This window comes from Macrobrachium rosenbergii, chromosome 26 (genome assembly GCF_040412425.1).
Source record: "Macrobrachium rosenbergii isolate ZJJX-2024 chromosome 26, ASM4041242v1, whole genome shotgun sequence".
In the NCBI taxonomy this organism is placed as follows: domain Eukaryota; kingdom Metazoa; phylum Arthropoda; class Malacostraca; order Decapoda; family Palaemonidae; genus Macrobrachium; species Macrobrachium rosenbergii.
Genome location: NC_089766.1, coordinates 12,040,055 through 12,057,755, shown reverse-complemented (window position 1 = coordinate 12,057,755; position 17,701 = coordinate 12,040,055). Strand labels below are relative to the sequence as shown.

Here is a 17,701-nt window from a genome sequence, read left to right as displayed (position 1 = left end):
AAAAAGGAAGCTGGAAGGGCGGTAAATTAAAAGGTTAAGCAGTGGTTGTAGCTAGAGGCCGGACAGACGTTGCTAGCACCCTGAGATAATGCCTACTGTGCACCGCATAAGGCTCAGTGACGTCTCTAACCCTCTACCTGGTGTGTTTGCCGATGAACTGCTGTGTTCTAATAGCCTGGTCAAATTATTTTTTTTTTATTAAGAGGAATGCTGTTATTTAGCCACCCCCACCCACCCAAAAAAGTGACATGATTACTAAAGAGGCAGCAGCCCACGTGGTTCAGGACTCAGGAGCTGTTGCTGTTATTGTCGATAGAGCTACCCTTATGCCAGCACAGGCTCTTGCTCCTAGAGCATCCTGTAGCGCTCTCAGGAGCTGGTATGTGGCCGGATTAATCAAAGCAGACTGAAGCCCCAAAGCACAGCCTAAGAATATTAATGATTTTCGAATCATAGGTCTATCATGATGTGTTGGTCTAATGTCTGGATTATGAATGTACAGAAGATAGCTTATTATTATCATCATAACAGTCTTCCGAAAAGTCAGTTTTAAACATTTTGTTCAGTGTTATTCTACGGATCATTATCATCTATTACCATTATCATCATCATCATCATCATTGCCTCTAAGGATACGTGATGCAAAGAGCCTCTGTGAAATTGCGCCACTCCCTTCTTCCCTGTTCTTTATCTGCCACACATCTATGGCTCTCTATATCATTGTAGTTGCAAACAATGACAAGGGGCAAAACTTCAGATAATCTTTTTCGTCATACAGTACCAGAATTACATTATTGGTTTCTATGAGCTTTCAGCAAGAAGAATATAAGAATATAAGAATCTCTCTCTCTCTCTCTCTCTCTCTCTCTCTCTCTCTCTCTCTCTCTCTCTCTCTCTCTCAGTAAGCCCCAAATTTGTAATCATCTTCGCCCACTCGCATTACCGAGTCATTTTCCGCCTTGCAAGTGGCACCACATCCCGTCAGAATCTTTTCATGCCTTCGCGAAAGCAGGTTATCGTACGCCACAGTCGGCTGTGCAAATATTCTTCTTTCCTGAAATTTGTTTGGAGAATAGATCGAAAATTGCTATGGGCATAATCAAATTGTAAGTAAATTTCTGGATAAAACCCTAATCTATATAAAGAATCAATTAAAACACAAACAGTAATTGAGAAAGACACGAAAATATGCAAGGCAAACATACGCTCACTTGAGCGAGATCAATGTCGACCTTGTGCAACAAAAGTTTTCGCTATCACAGTTCACTGTGTAGCTCCTAGCATATCACACGACGTCACAGTTGCGCATGATAGGTTATTGCCGCGATTACGTGGAGAACAGCGTGGGTTCAAAGCAGGGGGAAGAGACAAAGCTCTTATGGTTGAAATTCCCTATGATGTTCGACGACTGAGCAGCCTTATGGTCGAAAGTTGTAAGAGAATTTTTAGTTAAAGCAATTGGTTTGAGTCTACAATTGATTATACTGCTGTCGAGAGCACAATTTCCTTCATTATCTGAAAACCATTACTCGCGCTTTAATAATCCATAAGTGATAGAACAGTGAACTCAGTACAACCAGATACTTAAAGCCTATGCTCTCTCTCTCTCTCTCTCTCTCTCTCTCTCTCTCTCTCTCTCTCTCTCTCTCTCTCTCTCTCTCTCTCTATATATATATATATATATATGTGTGTGTGTGTGTGTGTGTAATTCTTATCTGTATATTCTTCCCAGATAACAGTAAGTAACGTCAATGATCTTAATATATATACTGTATATATATATATATATATATATATATATATATATATATATATATATATATATATATATATATATATATATATATATATATATATATATATATATATATATATTATTATTAATCCTCACCAGGTAACAGTTCATAACACCAATGTTCCTCTTCGTTTACAACATTTTCAAAGACCAACAGAAGTGAGCACATAAAAGAGAAAGCCGTCCATGTCTTTAGACAACCGCGCAGCGACCTTGTCAACTTTTGACTCCCACTTTTTTTCACCATAAACTATCTTTTAATGAAACCTTATCAGGCGTTTACAGCGATGATCCAACACTTCCTCCTCCTCCTCCTATTATTATTATTATTATTATTATTATTATTATTATTATTATTATTATTATTAATAGCGTGTAGCTGGTATATCAAGTTTCCTAACGACATGTAGATCGTTACATAGAAGACTCAATAGAAATTAATTGCAGTAGAAGCAGCAAGTATTTTCAACGCTACTATTAGAACAAAAATTCACATTTAAAGCCATAGCAAAGGAGGATTTTATAGAAGAATATCCCCATATGCAAACAAAAAGAAAACAGTCACATGTGGTCATTCTCTCTAAAACGAAGGCCAAGCGAAATAATTAGAGAGAGGTAACGCCTTTAACCGCAGGGAGAGAGAGAGGGAGCCATTCTGACATGTATAATTCAGTAGCCGTGACCTCGTCCCGCACAATATTGACAAGTATGTATATCCGAGGTTAGACTTGAAAAACGGTATGCGTTGAGATATTGTATTTTTAGTTTTTCTTAAAAGAAAACTATTGTGCCGGCTTTGTCTGTCCGTTTGAACTTTATTCTGTCCACACATTTTCTGTCCGCACTTTTTTCTGTCCACACTTTTTTCTGTCCACACTTTTTTCTGTCCGCACTTTTTTCTGTCCACACTTTTTTCTGTCCACACTTTTTCTGTCCACACTTTTTCTGTCCACACTCCGATCTTAAAAACTACTGAGGCTAGAGGGCTGCAAATTGATGTGTTGATCATCCACCCTCAAGTCACCAAACATCCAAATTGCAGCCCTCTAGCCTCAGTAGTTTTTATTTCATTTAAAGTTAGCCATAATCATGCTTCTGGCAAACATAAGGATAGGCCACCACCGGCCCGTGGTTAAAGTTTCATTGGCCGCGGTTCATACAGCATTCAAACGAGACCACCGAAAGATAGCTCTATTTTCGGCTGTCTTGCTTATAAGCTGTAACGGCTGTACAGAAAACTCGATTGCGCCGACGAAAGTTCGGCGCATTTTTTACTTGTTTAATTATAATTTTCGGACCATTTCCTAAACTCGTGTTTTTTTTTTATTCTTTATGTTTGTTTATATTTTTCATTTAATTTTCATGCGGGTTCTGCTATATTTCTCTTCTGTGCGTTTTTATTTTTGTGGGGGCGGGGTGGGGGGGGATCAATGTCAAAATCTGTATAGTTGATGATATATACGCCAGTTTACAAGAATTTATCAATTAATCAAATCCATGTGAAAATTTCTCAGTAAGTTAATAATAATAATAATAATAATAATAAATATTGCAATAAGAAATGGTCACTATATAAGTAAACAGAATGAAGGTACTAAGTTAAGGATTTGCTATCCTGAATCATTCTCACATAAAAGTTATTTTTGGCGGTATGGGCCCACTATTAATAATAATAATAGTAATAATAATAATTTCCATTCAGGACTGTTCAGTCAACTATCCTTTGTTGAAATGAAAAAGAAATCTGCACAGTTGTTTTGTCAACTTCCGTTTGCAATAAATGTGGACAGGTAACGTCAACCTGGCATTTTACCCGCCCTCAAGAAACGCTCGTCAGCAATATGGCCGAGCAGTCACACCTTGTTTTATCGGCCATAACTCTCATAATGGGCCCACGACGATAAACAGCAAAGTTAACGGGTCACAGTTGTGGGTCCTGGGGATCCCAGTCGCCAGTCCTCGAGGAGAACGAAGTTCGTGTGGCGGACATTTTTTGAGATAGAGGGGAAACGCCTTTTGAGATCTTGCGATGTGACCGAATCCGGTGTTTCGTCGCCGAATAGTTTCGGAGGAAGGCTGATGCTGGTGAATATATCTGTGGCTATTGGTTACTGTGCTTTGAGAAGGCGTTCGTGTTATTCAGAGCAGATTTTAGGACTAGAATTTCAGCTGTGATACTCAAACATACAAAAGCAGAGAGAGAGAGAGCCAAACATACGGAAGCAGAGAGAGAGAGAGTCAAAATACCGTAGCAGAAAGAGAGAGAGAATTTAACTGGGCTTAATCATGCACTTTCGATCTTCTTGTTATCGAGTATATAATTATTTTGTCCTTTGATGAATTATTTGGGTTCGTTTACAGCCATCTGCAATATAATCATCATTAACATTTCTTAAATATAGAAAGTAATTTGAAAATTAAATTGAAATAATTTTCTATTAAAATATACTTTGTCTTGGCCAAAGCTATATTTGAAGACAAATTCCGCAATAACAGATACAATAAAATTTATAATGTACGCACATACAGTAGTAAACCCTGGAGTAAAAATGGTAATATGATTTACTATGGAATAACTTGCATACATAGCACTAAACATACGTATGTAAGTGGAAAGACAATTTATTTCAGTAACGCATGGATCAAAATCCTATAGTATATCTCTATTTCTATATTTTGGACAAGCATTTTTAGGGCAAAATGTTGAAATCTTGGTTTCCAGCTAGTACTTACTCTTCACTTTCGCATTTTATTTCTATTATATTTTTTTAATAATGTGATATGTTAAACTATTTAGCTTGAAGATGACATCAAGATGAGACTCCTGTCATGCAGTCACTTTATACAGATCGATCAGAGAGAAATACTGCCGCGCACCACTGCGGCACCATAAGAGATGGGCATACTCTGGTTGAGTTGTTAAACAGGATCAAGCACAAAAATACATGGATGCGCGATAGGAGCCTTCGGAAACGACAAACCTCTTCTAAGTCCATAGGCGCCCGCACGTTGGAGCAAGGAGGGTACTTGCCCCCCTGAAATCCTTTCAGTTTAAGTAAATTAAAGGTATCCTTATTATATTGTATAATATTTGTGTGCAGTATATAACTGCGTTATTCTTTCAAGAAATGTTTGATTTCAGTTGAACAGTAGGCTATATGGAGCTACTGAAAAAAAGTCAGTGTAACTTTCGGTATTTTCTTTTTCTTTATCGCATCTTGCTTTACTTAAATTATTGGCATCGTAATTCCACTGCATATATATATATATATATATATATATATATATATATATATATATATATATATATATATATATATATATATATATAAAATTGCTTTATTCATAAAAGTAATGTAGGCGCTGATACTGAATAACCTGCTAAGGGTCAAAAGCGTTTGTCTGCTTGATACCGGAAACTATCTATGTATGTATGTATTAAGATTCCCTCCATCCTTGGAAAATATGGTGTGGACGCCCATGGCTAAGTCTGCACAATCCCTCACAGTGCAAAAAGGTCTGTTATGCAGAGATCTCTTCTAAAATGTAATTGCTCGTTTCCCACGATATGCCCCGTTGGTTAAATTTTCTTAAGAATCTGAAAATGCAGTATTGGGCAACAGCGTAACAGTTACATCCTGCAGACTCATAAACCAACCATGCACTGGTCTATGGAGTTGTAATTTGGAGTTAACGTTATGCAAGCCTTCTCGGTATTTGGGTTTTACAGACAGAATCCTCATATCCGTAACCAGGTGTCACCCACTATGACATCGGTCATGTAGGTTTTTTTTTTTCCCTTTGCATACAATCTTTTAACTGATATCTTCTTTTGCATTTTAAGTGTCTTGGTGTTGTCTTCATGACTCACTCAAACATGATTTTCAGCATTTCCGGAGTTAAAAGACAATCCCGAACAAATGATTGCCATTTGGGATTGGATTCTACAGTGTTGTTGTATTTTTACTAGCTCATGTCCATGTTAATAGTATACACCTTCACTCGGACAATCGTCTCCGTTCTATTATAAGTCAGTTTAACATCTATTGATCTTAAAAGAAGACGAATTAGGGAACAAAGGAACGCGTACCAGACGATCAGGAGAAATTTTCAAGCTTAAAGAACGTGTCTCACCATTGTGTCACAAGAGGTTTACTCATGGGAATGATTTTTTTGCGATGGAAAAGCTTTCATGAAATTACGTATAGATTTGGTTATTATATAGCAATGGACATATATATTAAAGCGATTTTTAACGCAAATGTGAACATTTTTTACAAAAGTAGTGTAGAAAATGTAAACAATTCGTCAAAAGCAGCGTTTCGTTTTACCTTAATGTTAGGTTGTGCATTGGAAATATGTTTTTCGTATAAAGTGATATAAAAGAAAAATATCATTGAATTATAATATAATATAATGTAAATTAAATAAACGCAATATATAATTGAATAAATACTTTGCGTGAGAGAGATATATAGATTCTCTGCGGAGAAACACCATTACGCGAATCGTATATAACGCTGAATGAATCATCTGTTCAGTGGCTCAGTCCCTGACTCCTGTCCTACTACTTGACAGTAGTGTAATGAAGGATATTACTGCAAGGGAAGTTTAAGCTCGTCGCCGTTCCGTCAGAAATGTCACCCCAGCATGAACAAGTTGTATCCCAGGCAGTTGCTAACAGGGTAAGATGAAACGCAAGGCGAATTTGTGAGTGCGGCCGAAGGGACGGGAACTATTCATTATCTCTTGTTTCCCGTAATAGCCTAAGCTAGCGTAGATTGTAAGATAGGCTCGTGGTGGGCCAGCCTTCGTAATATCTCCCGTTTTGTCGACGGTTTTCGAGGCTGGTTTGGTTATTCAGATTTAGACTAGACTTCGTCCGTTTATTTTCTTTGGTTATGATCGTTTCATTGTCTTCGGTTGAGTTAGGCTACTTTAGCTTGTGGGACCTACGTTGCTTTCGGTTTGCAACTTCATGTCCCTTAGATCTAGGACTCGCTTGTTATCCTATTTTGTCCACCCATTTTATCCTGCAGGGTTATCGAGGGCTGAGGCTGCTTCCTATGGAAAGCTATACTGTTGTTGTTTGAAATCTTTGAAGGAGTTGTCATTGTCTAGGCCTCTTATTCTACATTGCAATCCATTATTTCCATTTATTTCCATTAAATTGTCAGTTTACCCCACAAATAACTTACGAGGGTACAGTTTAGACTACACTCGCCTACCTCTTAAATACTTTTAAGATTAGGTTTAAGTTTGTCCTATGTTTTTGTAGGCCTAAAAGGCTGTAGGACGTTAAAATGATATTGAACCCAAAGAGTGTGTGTATACTGCCTTTAACAACGTGTAGGAAAATTCAACTTCAGCTCATACACAGATTTAACTTGTATATTTATTTCACTTTTTTATTTTTTATTATTAGCCTATGGAAAATCACGTAGTAATTAAAATATACTTGAGGTATTTAACGAAGTTTATACACATGAGGAATTGAATTTTCACTGTATGTTAATGACAAAAGTTTTACATTTAATAAAGGAATTGAATTTTCACTGTATGTTAATGACAAAAGTTTTACATTTAATAAAGACCCAAACGTTATCTGTATGGTTTTTGCTTAATAAGAAGTATGGTTACTTTGCATGTATATAAGAAAATTTAACTTACTGCAGTGGTTCTCAACCTTTTTATTACCACACCCCCTCTAAGAGCTGGTCCTTCCCTCCACGCCCCCTTCCATCTATGAGTAAAATTCCCCCCAGATTAGGAGGAAAATAAAAAAAAAAGAGAAAGAGAAGGAGTTTCGAGGGACAGGGAGGGAGGTAAATAATTACAAAATAATGGTAAGCCTAGCGACTCAAACTAGAGTGGTAGACTCTAGGAAACTAATGTTTAAAGGTGGTACTTTTTCATTATTTTTATAAACCTCAGGATATTAGTTCCTCACTCTTATTAAGAAAATAACGAATATAATTCTAGAATTTTAAAATTTTCCCTAGGCTTTGTGCCTCCCCTAGAAATTGCTGACGTCCCCCTCAGGGGGGCACGCCCCCCAGGTTGAGAACCACTGACTATCAGAATCATATTTGGAGCCGTAAAGAAGAGAATTTCATGAATTTTATCAATTAGAATTATGAGTATCCTGTTCTCTTGGAAAGCATTTTGTTTTCTCACTAGTTTTTAACATCTAACAAAGTTTTACCATCAGTGAAGAATTAAACATAATTGTAAGAAAGATACTGCATATGCCAGATGTAGAGGTGCATTCTCGGGATATGTTTGATTACTGAATACAAATAGTTTACCTGTTTACATGTAAAAATCATACTATCATTGTCAGCATACATATGCTGCTGTGAATGGTTTGCTTTTTTGCTTCTTACCAGTTCTAATGCTAATGTACAAGTAATGGACAGGAAGTAGTCTATGAACTGTAAGGGACGAATGAAGTGAAATACGGGTAAAATCAAATTAAATGGGGGTATCCAAGGAGCACTGACCCCTTCTTTCCCGTCAGAATCAGTGACGCAAGTTAAATAAGCAGTGGCACTTTGGGAGATCTTTTTTTATTGATGTAAAGCTACTATTTTTTTCAGGCGCCTTAGATTAGGACCATTACAGTTTGAAATTTTTTAGCTTTCTCTGCCTACATCATTGCAGTCTCCTTTGGGTCTCTTGTTAAAGCAGTGACTGGTATCCTCATGGCTCAGCTGTTATGACTGCTGTATCTAACAGTACTGCTGTCACTGTGAAGTTCTGCTTCATATACCACCCATCTTAAATATCTCTGCTGTCTTGCATTTTGAAGTTGAGAAATGGATGGAAGAAGCAGTAGACATACTTAAGACCATAATCATCAAACAAAATAAAATTAAGTATGGGAGTCTTTTATTAACTCTAAATCAAGTTATAAATTTTACTGTTGTGAAGGTACAGGCATTTTCCCTGTTAGGGTAGAGGTTTGTGGAGTAACAATGGTAGTGTGAGTTTATGATGTCAGTGCATTTTATACCTTTTGCAGTTTTATTCATACCATACCATTAAAGTAACTTTTTTTTCAGAATCTGTTGAATTTATTTCCAAATATGTTTGACCTGGAAATAGTGGCTTTGATTATTTTTAAGAAATGTGAGCTGTACAGTATTCACAACTTGCCTTTTCCAGTTCCTCAGAGTTAAAAAAGTAAATAAATTGTTCCTCCTTGTAGATAGCATCTGCTTTTCAATTTGCTGTTTGCTCTTCTCGTGTATGTTATAATAAAAATAGTGTATGGTGATGGAAGAGAGGTTTTGATTGCACTCAGAATAAAAATTTGACAGACTAGATTACTCAGACAATGAAGTTTTGATCAGGACGCAAGATTACAGATTAATAGACTTCACTGTATATCTAGAGAGATGAGATGAAGTAAATTGAAGGAAAACAATAATTGAGGACCGTATGTGCAAAGGGATGAAATAGCACTAAATGGAAAAAAGATTAATGATCTGTATTGTAAAGGAATCATGGTTTAACATTGAAACTATATCTGTACTTAGGCGATGTTGTCGATTTGAGAACAAAGCTTGGAGAAGAATATTAGTTGTGAAATGAGAGGATAAAGTGAGAAATAACTTGTGGCAAGTTATTGTTTTGTATGCAGGTGAGATAATGATAGAGTGGAGATTTAAATGGCTATTTGATAGTATCAGCTGGGTTCATGTGGGTACTGGAAAGGTGTGAAGACTCAGACCCACTTCAGTACCTGTGAGACAGAAGATTTGTGGAAGGCAAAGCACAGGAAAGACAGGGGCAGAATTTTACAGAAGCCCTTTGCATTGCATGTTATTGGAAATTATAATGACGATGATGCTGTTCATTGACCAGAAGTATGCTGACTTGTTTCAGATTAGTACTTGTTGTCCATTGTATATTTTTGAAGGTTTTTATTGCCCTCAAATCAGTGGAGGAGTCACTGTCATAGAAGCAAGTGTATGTCCAGTTTGTGAAGTTGTCTTATTTCATGGTGACCAGTAGAGTTTGTGATTTGTTTTATGGCTTTTTAATTGTACTCTGTAAGTAAAATTGGTTAGTACATGATTTCTGATGAGTTTATTGGTATCTGTAATTTTTCTCCACAGTACCAGAATGTGGACAAAACAAAGAGGGATGTCATGACAGCGCTGCACAACTACCGAGGCCTTTCACCAAAGCTAGACAAATTTGGTAAGGAAACCAGTATTTTGTGGTAGAATATGATTAATAGAAATAATATACTGTTGTATGAAAATTTCAATAGCAATTTATCAGAGAGTATGTTATTGGTGATTGATGAAAGAGGAGAGGTTCCACTGAAAATTTAGCCATTACTGTGTACTTGTTTCCAAAAAAAAAAAGGCTCAGAATTTTAGAAAAGTACAGTAATACAGAGCTGCATAGTATAAAGCAATAGTTTTTTTTACATTTGATGAATTGTAAGTAAAGAATATTGAAAAATTTATTTTATTACTTGTATACAGTGTGGTTATGATGAAAAGATAGATCATAATGAAGTAATAAAAAAAAATTATAATGAAGTAATGAAAAACTCTCCTTATTATTGATACTTAATTTACATTGGCTCTTTGCCATTTGGTATCACATAATTGTATGTATTTTTTTCTGTGAATGAATGGATTCTTCACCAAAATTTGTGGATTTCTTTGTAAATTTGTATCTTACAGGTTTCTTTTCATGTGAAATTTGCATACAGTGAAATTGGAAATTTGGTAGGTTTGTGAAGCGGATGACAAATACCTTATGTAGTAAAAAGATAAAGTAAAAGCTTATGAATTTCTTTTATTGGTCAGTTGGTTACTTGAGTAGTTTGTTTGGCCAACCTGGATTGGTTTTGAAAGGTAAATATTATGACTTAATAAGTTGGAGGGCTTCATACTGTAGAAGGAATTGTGAATGCAGGAGATATTTAGTTGATTAAAGTGCTGTAGTGCATTTAGATAGAGGCGTATGAAGTACTGTAATAATTAATTTGGAGTTTGTTTGTCTTTATGAATTCATTATATTATTTCAGTGTCTTTATGAATTCATTATAGTATTTCAAAAGGATACTGTTAATTTTAGAGCCTTTTGTATGGTTACTGTATTGATGTTGGAATCGTTATAATTAAGTAATAGTGCTTTATTAGACTTGAGTTTTGCAGGATGTACACTTACATTTGTGGTACATGAATTGCAAAGAAAAAATGGGGTAGTGAAGAGTTGACTATTCTGGTATAGCAGCCACCTACATAAGCATTAAGTTATGCCCTAAGAGTAATTCAGAGGGGAAATGAGCTGTACTTACACTTAGAAGAATTATTCTGTACCTATTGATCACTTGCTAAATAGTTGTGAAGAAATTTACGTTCTTATTGATTTGTTATTCATTTACATTTTCTAGTATGTTGACTTGGGACTCTTTAATTTGAAAGTCACATGGAATTTTGTTTCAAGGCTACCAAAACAAATTTCTTCCTGTTTTTTATCAGATAATCGTAGCTCCCCAGTAATGTTTAGCAATTCATAATTTGGGTCTCATAGGTATATTAGTACCCTGATTTGTTTTATGAAAAGTTTTGTAAATGAATATTGGCCCATTAGAAGGATCACTGTGTGCTAAGCTAGGCCTGCTTGTAGTAAGCTGGGTGATCTTTAGTTGCTGCACATATTTGTATTTTAGGCATATCTTTCATATTTGAGATCCAGTGGGTCATGTTGATTCCAGAGAAAACAATGAGTAAGTGACTGATATGGGCTTACTATTTTATATACAGTATTGTCCTCCTAAAGAGATGGGGGTATTATTCTCACATCAACCAAAGTCTTGTTATGTAATCAGTGACTCGCCTGTTATTTCCTTTTGTAGATAACACTTAGGCCATTGGTCCTGAGATCTTTCGTGTTGCTTTTGGTTAGTCCTTTTTACTGTTCACACGTGAACTGTAGAACTCTTGTCTTCACTTGCATTTCCAGAATCATTTAACTGAAAAAAAAAGTTATGTTGACACTAACAAGTGGATATACATCATCCAGTATTATTTCCACACTTCTGTAATGTAATTTTTTTTCATTTTTCATTAGGTGATTTACACTAAATTGACTTTGCAATTCTATAAATTCTTATTGTGATTACCTCTTTGCAATTATAGTAGGGACCCTTGAGGAAGATCATTGAAATACTGATAAATAGGTTACTTTGTCGGTATGTTTTTCTGAGTATTTGTTCTACATCTAGTTTTAACAAGAAAAATTGTTTATTATAAATAAGTAGCTGGCTGTTTATACTCCCAGATTTACACCAATTGATGCCTGACCTTCAGTTTACCCATAGTTTTCAATAATCTTGTATGATGCCTCAGCAGATACAATTGTTACCCACACGATTTTTATTAAATGCCATATATGTACCAAAAGAGTTATTTTGTAAACATCCGAATACAGTATTGTGTGTAGAACTTTAAGCTTTTAACACCATTTAAATAGTGACCTTGTGTTTGCTAAGGAGGTCATTGTCAAACATATGATGAAATTAGTATCATCGCCACTTGAAGATTAACATTCTTTCCAGCAACCATTAACATTCTCATTGTTATTGACATATTCCAGGTATGGGTATTTGTTTCATTTAGTTTTGAAGTTCCTTGTATACTAAAAGGCTGCTAATTGAAGCATTACTTGCATTTGATGTGACTGTAGAGAGAGTAATACCTGAATAATTTTTTGTAAAGAAGCCTTACGTAGTGTATGAAGACTGTTTTCAAATTTACAAATTGTTGCATTACACATTCAGAACACCTGGCATGGGTAAATCAGACATAATCCTTGATCTGAATTTAGTCAGCTGGAGCAGATAGTTTTAATTGGCTTCTAAAGGGCACAGCTAGCACCATGCACTCAGTCAGTCACATCCTGGCTTTTTCTTCTAGGTGTTAATATCTCCTCTTGTCGTACACAGTTTGACCTTTGCTTTTATTCTTGTCAAAATTAAGTGCCATTCTTTTAGATTACTGTGCGATTAATTATTTGAAAATCATGTTTACTTATTAGCTTTGTGTTTTGTAAACACATCGCATAGCTGCATGTTTCCTGAGGCATAATTCTTTCCAGGGTTTTTCCACATTACATAATTTCTTGGAATAATGTTTTGTCATAACTTTTCTGATTGCCTTATAGTGCTACATTTGTAGGTGTCACAATCTTACATGGGCGGACAAAGGGCAGTGTTAGTACCAAATTCATCCCTCAACTAAAATCAAGCCCACACATTATTTATTTTTATAAGTAACTTATCCTCAGGGTTTCATAAATAAAAGACCTTAAGCACTATAAAGCATAACCTTCACTAATCCATACTACTATGTACTACATCATACTGTACTCAGTCGAAGGAACTTGCATGACACCAGCTGTGAGGATGCTTTGCAACTCAATGAGCAGCATTCTTTCCCTTACTTCTGGGGAATTTGATGACTTTAGTCAGACCATGATATAGATGTCACTCTTGTTTTTCAAACCATTTGCAGAGCTTATTGAAAGTGCTTGGGACAGTGGTTTCTTACTTCTGCTGCACTGTCATGTGCAATTTTTAGTGATCTGTTGGATTAAATGTGGCAAACTATGCCTCTGGCTCAGAGGAGAATGGTGTATGCAGGCCCCAGACAGATGAATGATACGCCACCCTTTTTTTTTTGTTTTCTTTCCCTTTGTCCACTTGTATGTCGCCATCATTATACATTTATGTTGTGTTCTCTTCCTGTGCATTCGAGTGCCCTTGGTGGGATTATTTTGTTTCTAAATGCAAGTACCTCTCAGTTACACAAACTGCTACTACAGATGCTTTAAGCAATACAAATTCAGTTGAAGTGTGGAAGATTTTGTGACCAGAGGTATGGATGCAGATGTCTTGTAACACCTGAGGAATCTTTTTGACATACAATTACACCTTTTCACCATTTCTGACAACATGAAGATTGATTGAGGTCTTGGAAAGGATTCTATGTTGTTTCTTAAGCCAGCTGCACATTGTATGCTCTCATGTTCTTTTTTGACTGCTTCGGCATATGAGTACATGTTGTCTAAAACTCATCATGTTAAGCAAGCACCACTTATTCTAATTGTTGAATTTATTTTCCAAAGCTTCTCATTTTACAATCCTTAGGTATGAAGGTAATGTGTAGTACAGGGAAACAAGCAGTATCCCAGTGTATGGTGGAAGATTATTGTCAACAAAAGAACCACATTTCTTGCTTGGTATTTGTATGATTTACCCATTGTTAATGTCTTTTGCATAAATCAGTACTGTAGTTTGTATCTGCATTTCATTCTTGTCTTGCGGGACCAATTTTGGGAAGAGCTAGAAATGGTTCTCTCAAGGTTTAGGGCTTTTCTTTTTCCTTTCATTTTAATAAAAGTAACATTGTAAGATTTTCTCAGATCATATTATTTTCTACAGTCCCACACTTTTCAATGGGTTTAATCTTTATGTAAGTAATGCTTCATTTCAGTATGCTGGAGGTTGTAACTTGGAAACTGATATGCTCCTTAAACCATATAGCCTCACCTCACCTGTTCCTTTTTACTTCATGCTTCTTCCATAGAACATAGCACAGTGAATTGGTATCTTAATTGTTATAGTTGAATTGTTTCAGAAATGGTCTGAGGATATGCTTTATTGATTTTATATACCTGTTTAGATTATGCTTTAGATGTCTATAGCCTTGGTTTGATTAGCCTAACATGAAGTCTTGCATTTTCTTTCTTTAATTGAAGTTTTCAGTGAACAAATTTTTTTTTCAATACATCACTGTATACTTTAATGTGTAGCTGTAAGTGTCATCCGCTTTTACCTCTATTTTTAGTTTTTAATGATGGCAGCGATCGTGAGTTGTTGAACCTAGATGGGACGATCCCTGTCCGTTACAAAGGTGAGAATGTATTTTAACCACAAGTGTGTTGCCCACTTGTCCTGAGCCCTGGTTGTGATGTAGAAGGAATCTGTTTTTGTTTGTCAATGAGGTAGATTCAACTTGTTTTAATGACTTCCGAATACAGATCCAACCAGACCTCACTGCACAGATGAGTTGGGTTTCAACTCAGGTGGTTAAGCCCTGTTTGTCATTTAAGGGAAACACGTTCTGCGTCCGTTTGGGAATGGTAGCAAGTGGTCAGGCTCTGTATGGAGCACTTAAGTGTTTCCTTCAAATGAACATTTTAGTTTGTTAGTGAAAGTAATGGATGTTTCATTTTCCCCCTTCAAGCTGAATACTTATGGTTCTCAACATTAACCAGTCTTCATTGTTTCAATTGCATTCTTACATTCCAAACATCCAGTGCTTGTTTTATTTGGCAGTGTTCAGTGATGGAGTGGAAGTGCTTGGAGGCTATTTGACAGTGGTCATTTGTGTTTTTCAGAAATTTATGCTGTTAATATGTTCTTTGGTTCTTTGTTTAGGTAAGAAATGACCTAAGTTGAAATGGCGTCCAAGTGTAACTTCCTCTTCCGACGAACAAAGCATTGTGTGTCCTGGCAGAGCCAATTCAACCCTCACTGTATTTTTTCTTTTTTCTTTGCAAGTATTCCGCAGTGGCACCTCACGCTACTTACTGTGCCTTGAAGGCACAATTCCCGTTACATATAAAGGTATGGTGGGTGTGGCTACTTACCTAACCTGAGGCAAGCAATATACCTTTACAGTAATGGAAAACATAGAGTTCACTTAGGCAGTCCCTTTCTCACATCATATCTCAGCTAGTTGTGTTCAGCATACAAGCAGTTTTAACTTTCAGCTGAGAGCAGTCAAAAATCATGCTAGTTTTTTATTTTTGTTACTCGCACAAGTTACGCCACCTGTAATTAAACTGGTTTTTTCAGAATTTCACACTTAAAAAAATAAGAGACAAATTAAGCTATAGTAATCAAGAACTGCATGACACCCTTCCCCTCCCCCTCCCATACCATGCTCTTACAGTTTTGCCACTGCACTCCTGCAATGCCCAGTCCCCTCAGAGAAACTTTGCTCACTCGTATTGCTTCATTTTTGCACTGTTTGACATCTGATTTTGGTTTTGTCTTTGCATGTGCATGCTAGTAGTAATGAGGGTTCCGTTTACATAGAATTAGTGCTTTGTCATCACATCCCAAGAGACCACAGATTTTAGATATATAATTGCGAATTGTCAAAACTGCTTTTATCATTTAAGCAATGCGGTATGGGATTTTTTCATAGTGTTTTCTTTGATTTCATGTTTACCCTTCAGAATATCAAGTTACACTAAGAGATTAAGTCATCTCCTGAAGGGAGGTTTTCACTAGTTTTCCTTTTGTTTCAATACATCTGACTTGGCAGTTTGAAAGTTGAGTCACTTGCAGTTTGGTATAGGTAAAGAATTTTTCCCTTTCCCTCCTCCCCCTGTCCCCAGTGCATAACCCCGTGAGTTGTTAACGCAAGGTAGTCTGGATAACGATCCCCCCTTTCCATTCCCCATGGCACCATTTACAGTAGGAAAGTAAGCAGTCTTACTGGAAAGCAATCAGACTGACCCCTCCTTTTATCCTCTGCTGCTGTGTTAGTACACGAATACGATTACTTGTTTTACAAGAGCCTTCAAGTGTTAGTGGTTGTGACAAACTGGGGAGAATAATTCTTCATTCGTAAGGGGTACCTCGCTGTGTTTTTACTAAGAGCTGTGCAGAGCACCTTCATCTCTTTATTCCACATCTGAACTTTAATGCTGTTCTCTCTACTTTTGGTGAGTTGGGATTGATGATGTGGTGCCCTTAATACCTACATTTTAAAAAAGTTATTGATTTATTGTGTGTAGTATTTTCTTTTAGTGAACCAGTCTGTTAATGAATGCAAAATATTTATTAAAAGCTTATGTTGCTTAGATGTGTCGTCAGATTGATAACTTGTTCATTGAGCTGTTGAAACTTTTTCTTTTGTGTTTTCTGGTTGATTTGCAAATTACGTAATTTTAATTGACGCAGATGCCCTCCCGAAAGGAACAAATGTCTGCCACTGCTGAGTAACATGTATATATTTGTTCTCCATGGGCTGTGACAATAATTTGAAGCATTTGAAGGCTCTTGTGAAACTGTGTTTGTAAAGCACTGAAATTATTTTTGTAAATTTTCTTTCATTTACTTTTCCCCTATATTTTTTTATTTTTATATACACATACATTTCTTCCCGCCATTTTCCTATACAGTATATATTTAACATAATTTTTGAAAAATATGTACAATGAAAATAGTGACCATATGCCTATTACAGAACTATGCTATAGCTAGGGTTTTCTCTTGAAAATATAATTAGTTTTATTTTTTTTTAGAGAAGATTGAATATTAATTCAGAAGTGCTGACCGACCTATATGGAAAAAGGGACCGGAACGATCAAATAAAAATAAAAACTAGGCCAGGCTTTCACACTTTTTTCCAAAGCAGATTATACGCTAGATATAAGAAACAAGAGTTTATCCAGACCACCAGGTTAAAAATCTTCGTTCGTACAGGGCTGGCCTAAGGGATTTGTTCTTCAAGAAGGAATAAGGTTGATTAGATAATAACTAACGAATTAAATCTTAAAACTTTACAGTTGGTTAAGCTAAGAGTGTTGAAGATCTTGTTAAAATTTTTAATGAAGTCGTATCTAGTTCTTGTCGTTCGCTATTGACGGAAATTTGGGTATTCACACGAAATTTTTTCATATTAATATTGTATTTCTTTGTCTACAGACAGGAACTGTGTCATGGGAGATGGCCTTTTAAATGATTGTGTGTTAAGTCATCAGATTGGTTTACACTACCTCAGTGATATTGCTTTCTTTTTGTAGTGATGACTTCAGTAATTCCACAGACCCTGCCTTTATTCACAATAATGGATTTCA

At 36.0% G+C, this 17,701-nt stretch overlaps 1 protein-coding gene across 8 annotated transcripts in view; it reads left to right on the top strand.

The window, feature by feature from the left end:
* Positions 1-17,701, top strand: part of TSG101 (tumor susceptibility gene 101) — a 66,699-nt gene that overhangs the window by 22,419 nt on the left and 26,579 nt on the right. For 2 of the 8 annotated variants that reach the window (XM_067128242.1, XM_067128238.1), the window contains exons 1-3: positions 6,311-6,480; positions 9,919-10,003; positions 15,390-15,455. In XM_067128242.1, the coding sequence (XP_066984343.1) occupies positions 6,433-6,480; positions 9,919-10,003; positions 15,390-15,455 (199 nt within the window). In that variant the 5' untranslated portion in view covers positions 6,311-6,432. Of the gene's footprint in view, positions 1-6,310; positions 6,481-9,918; positions 10,004-14,673; positions 14,740-15,389; positions 15,456-17,701 lie in introns of those variants that run through there. The other 6 variants (XM_067128234.1, XM_067128236.1, XM_067128235.1 and 3 more) reach the window with 6 other exon arrangements.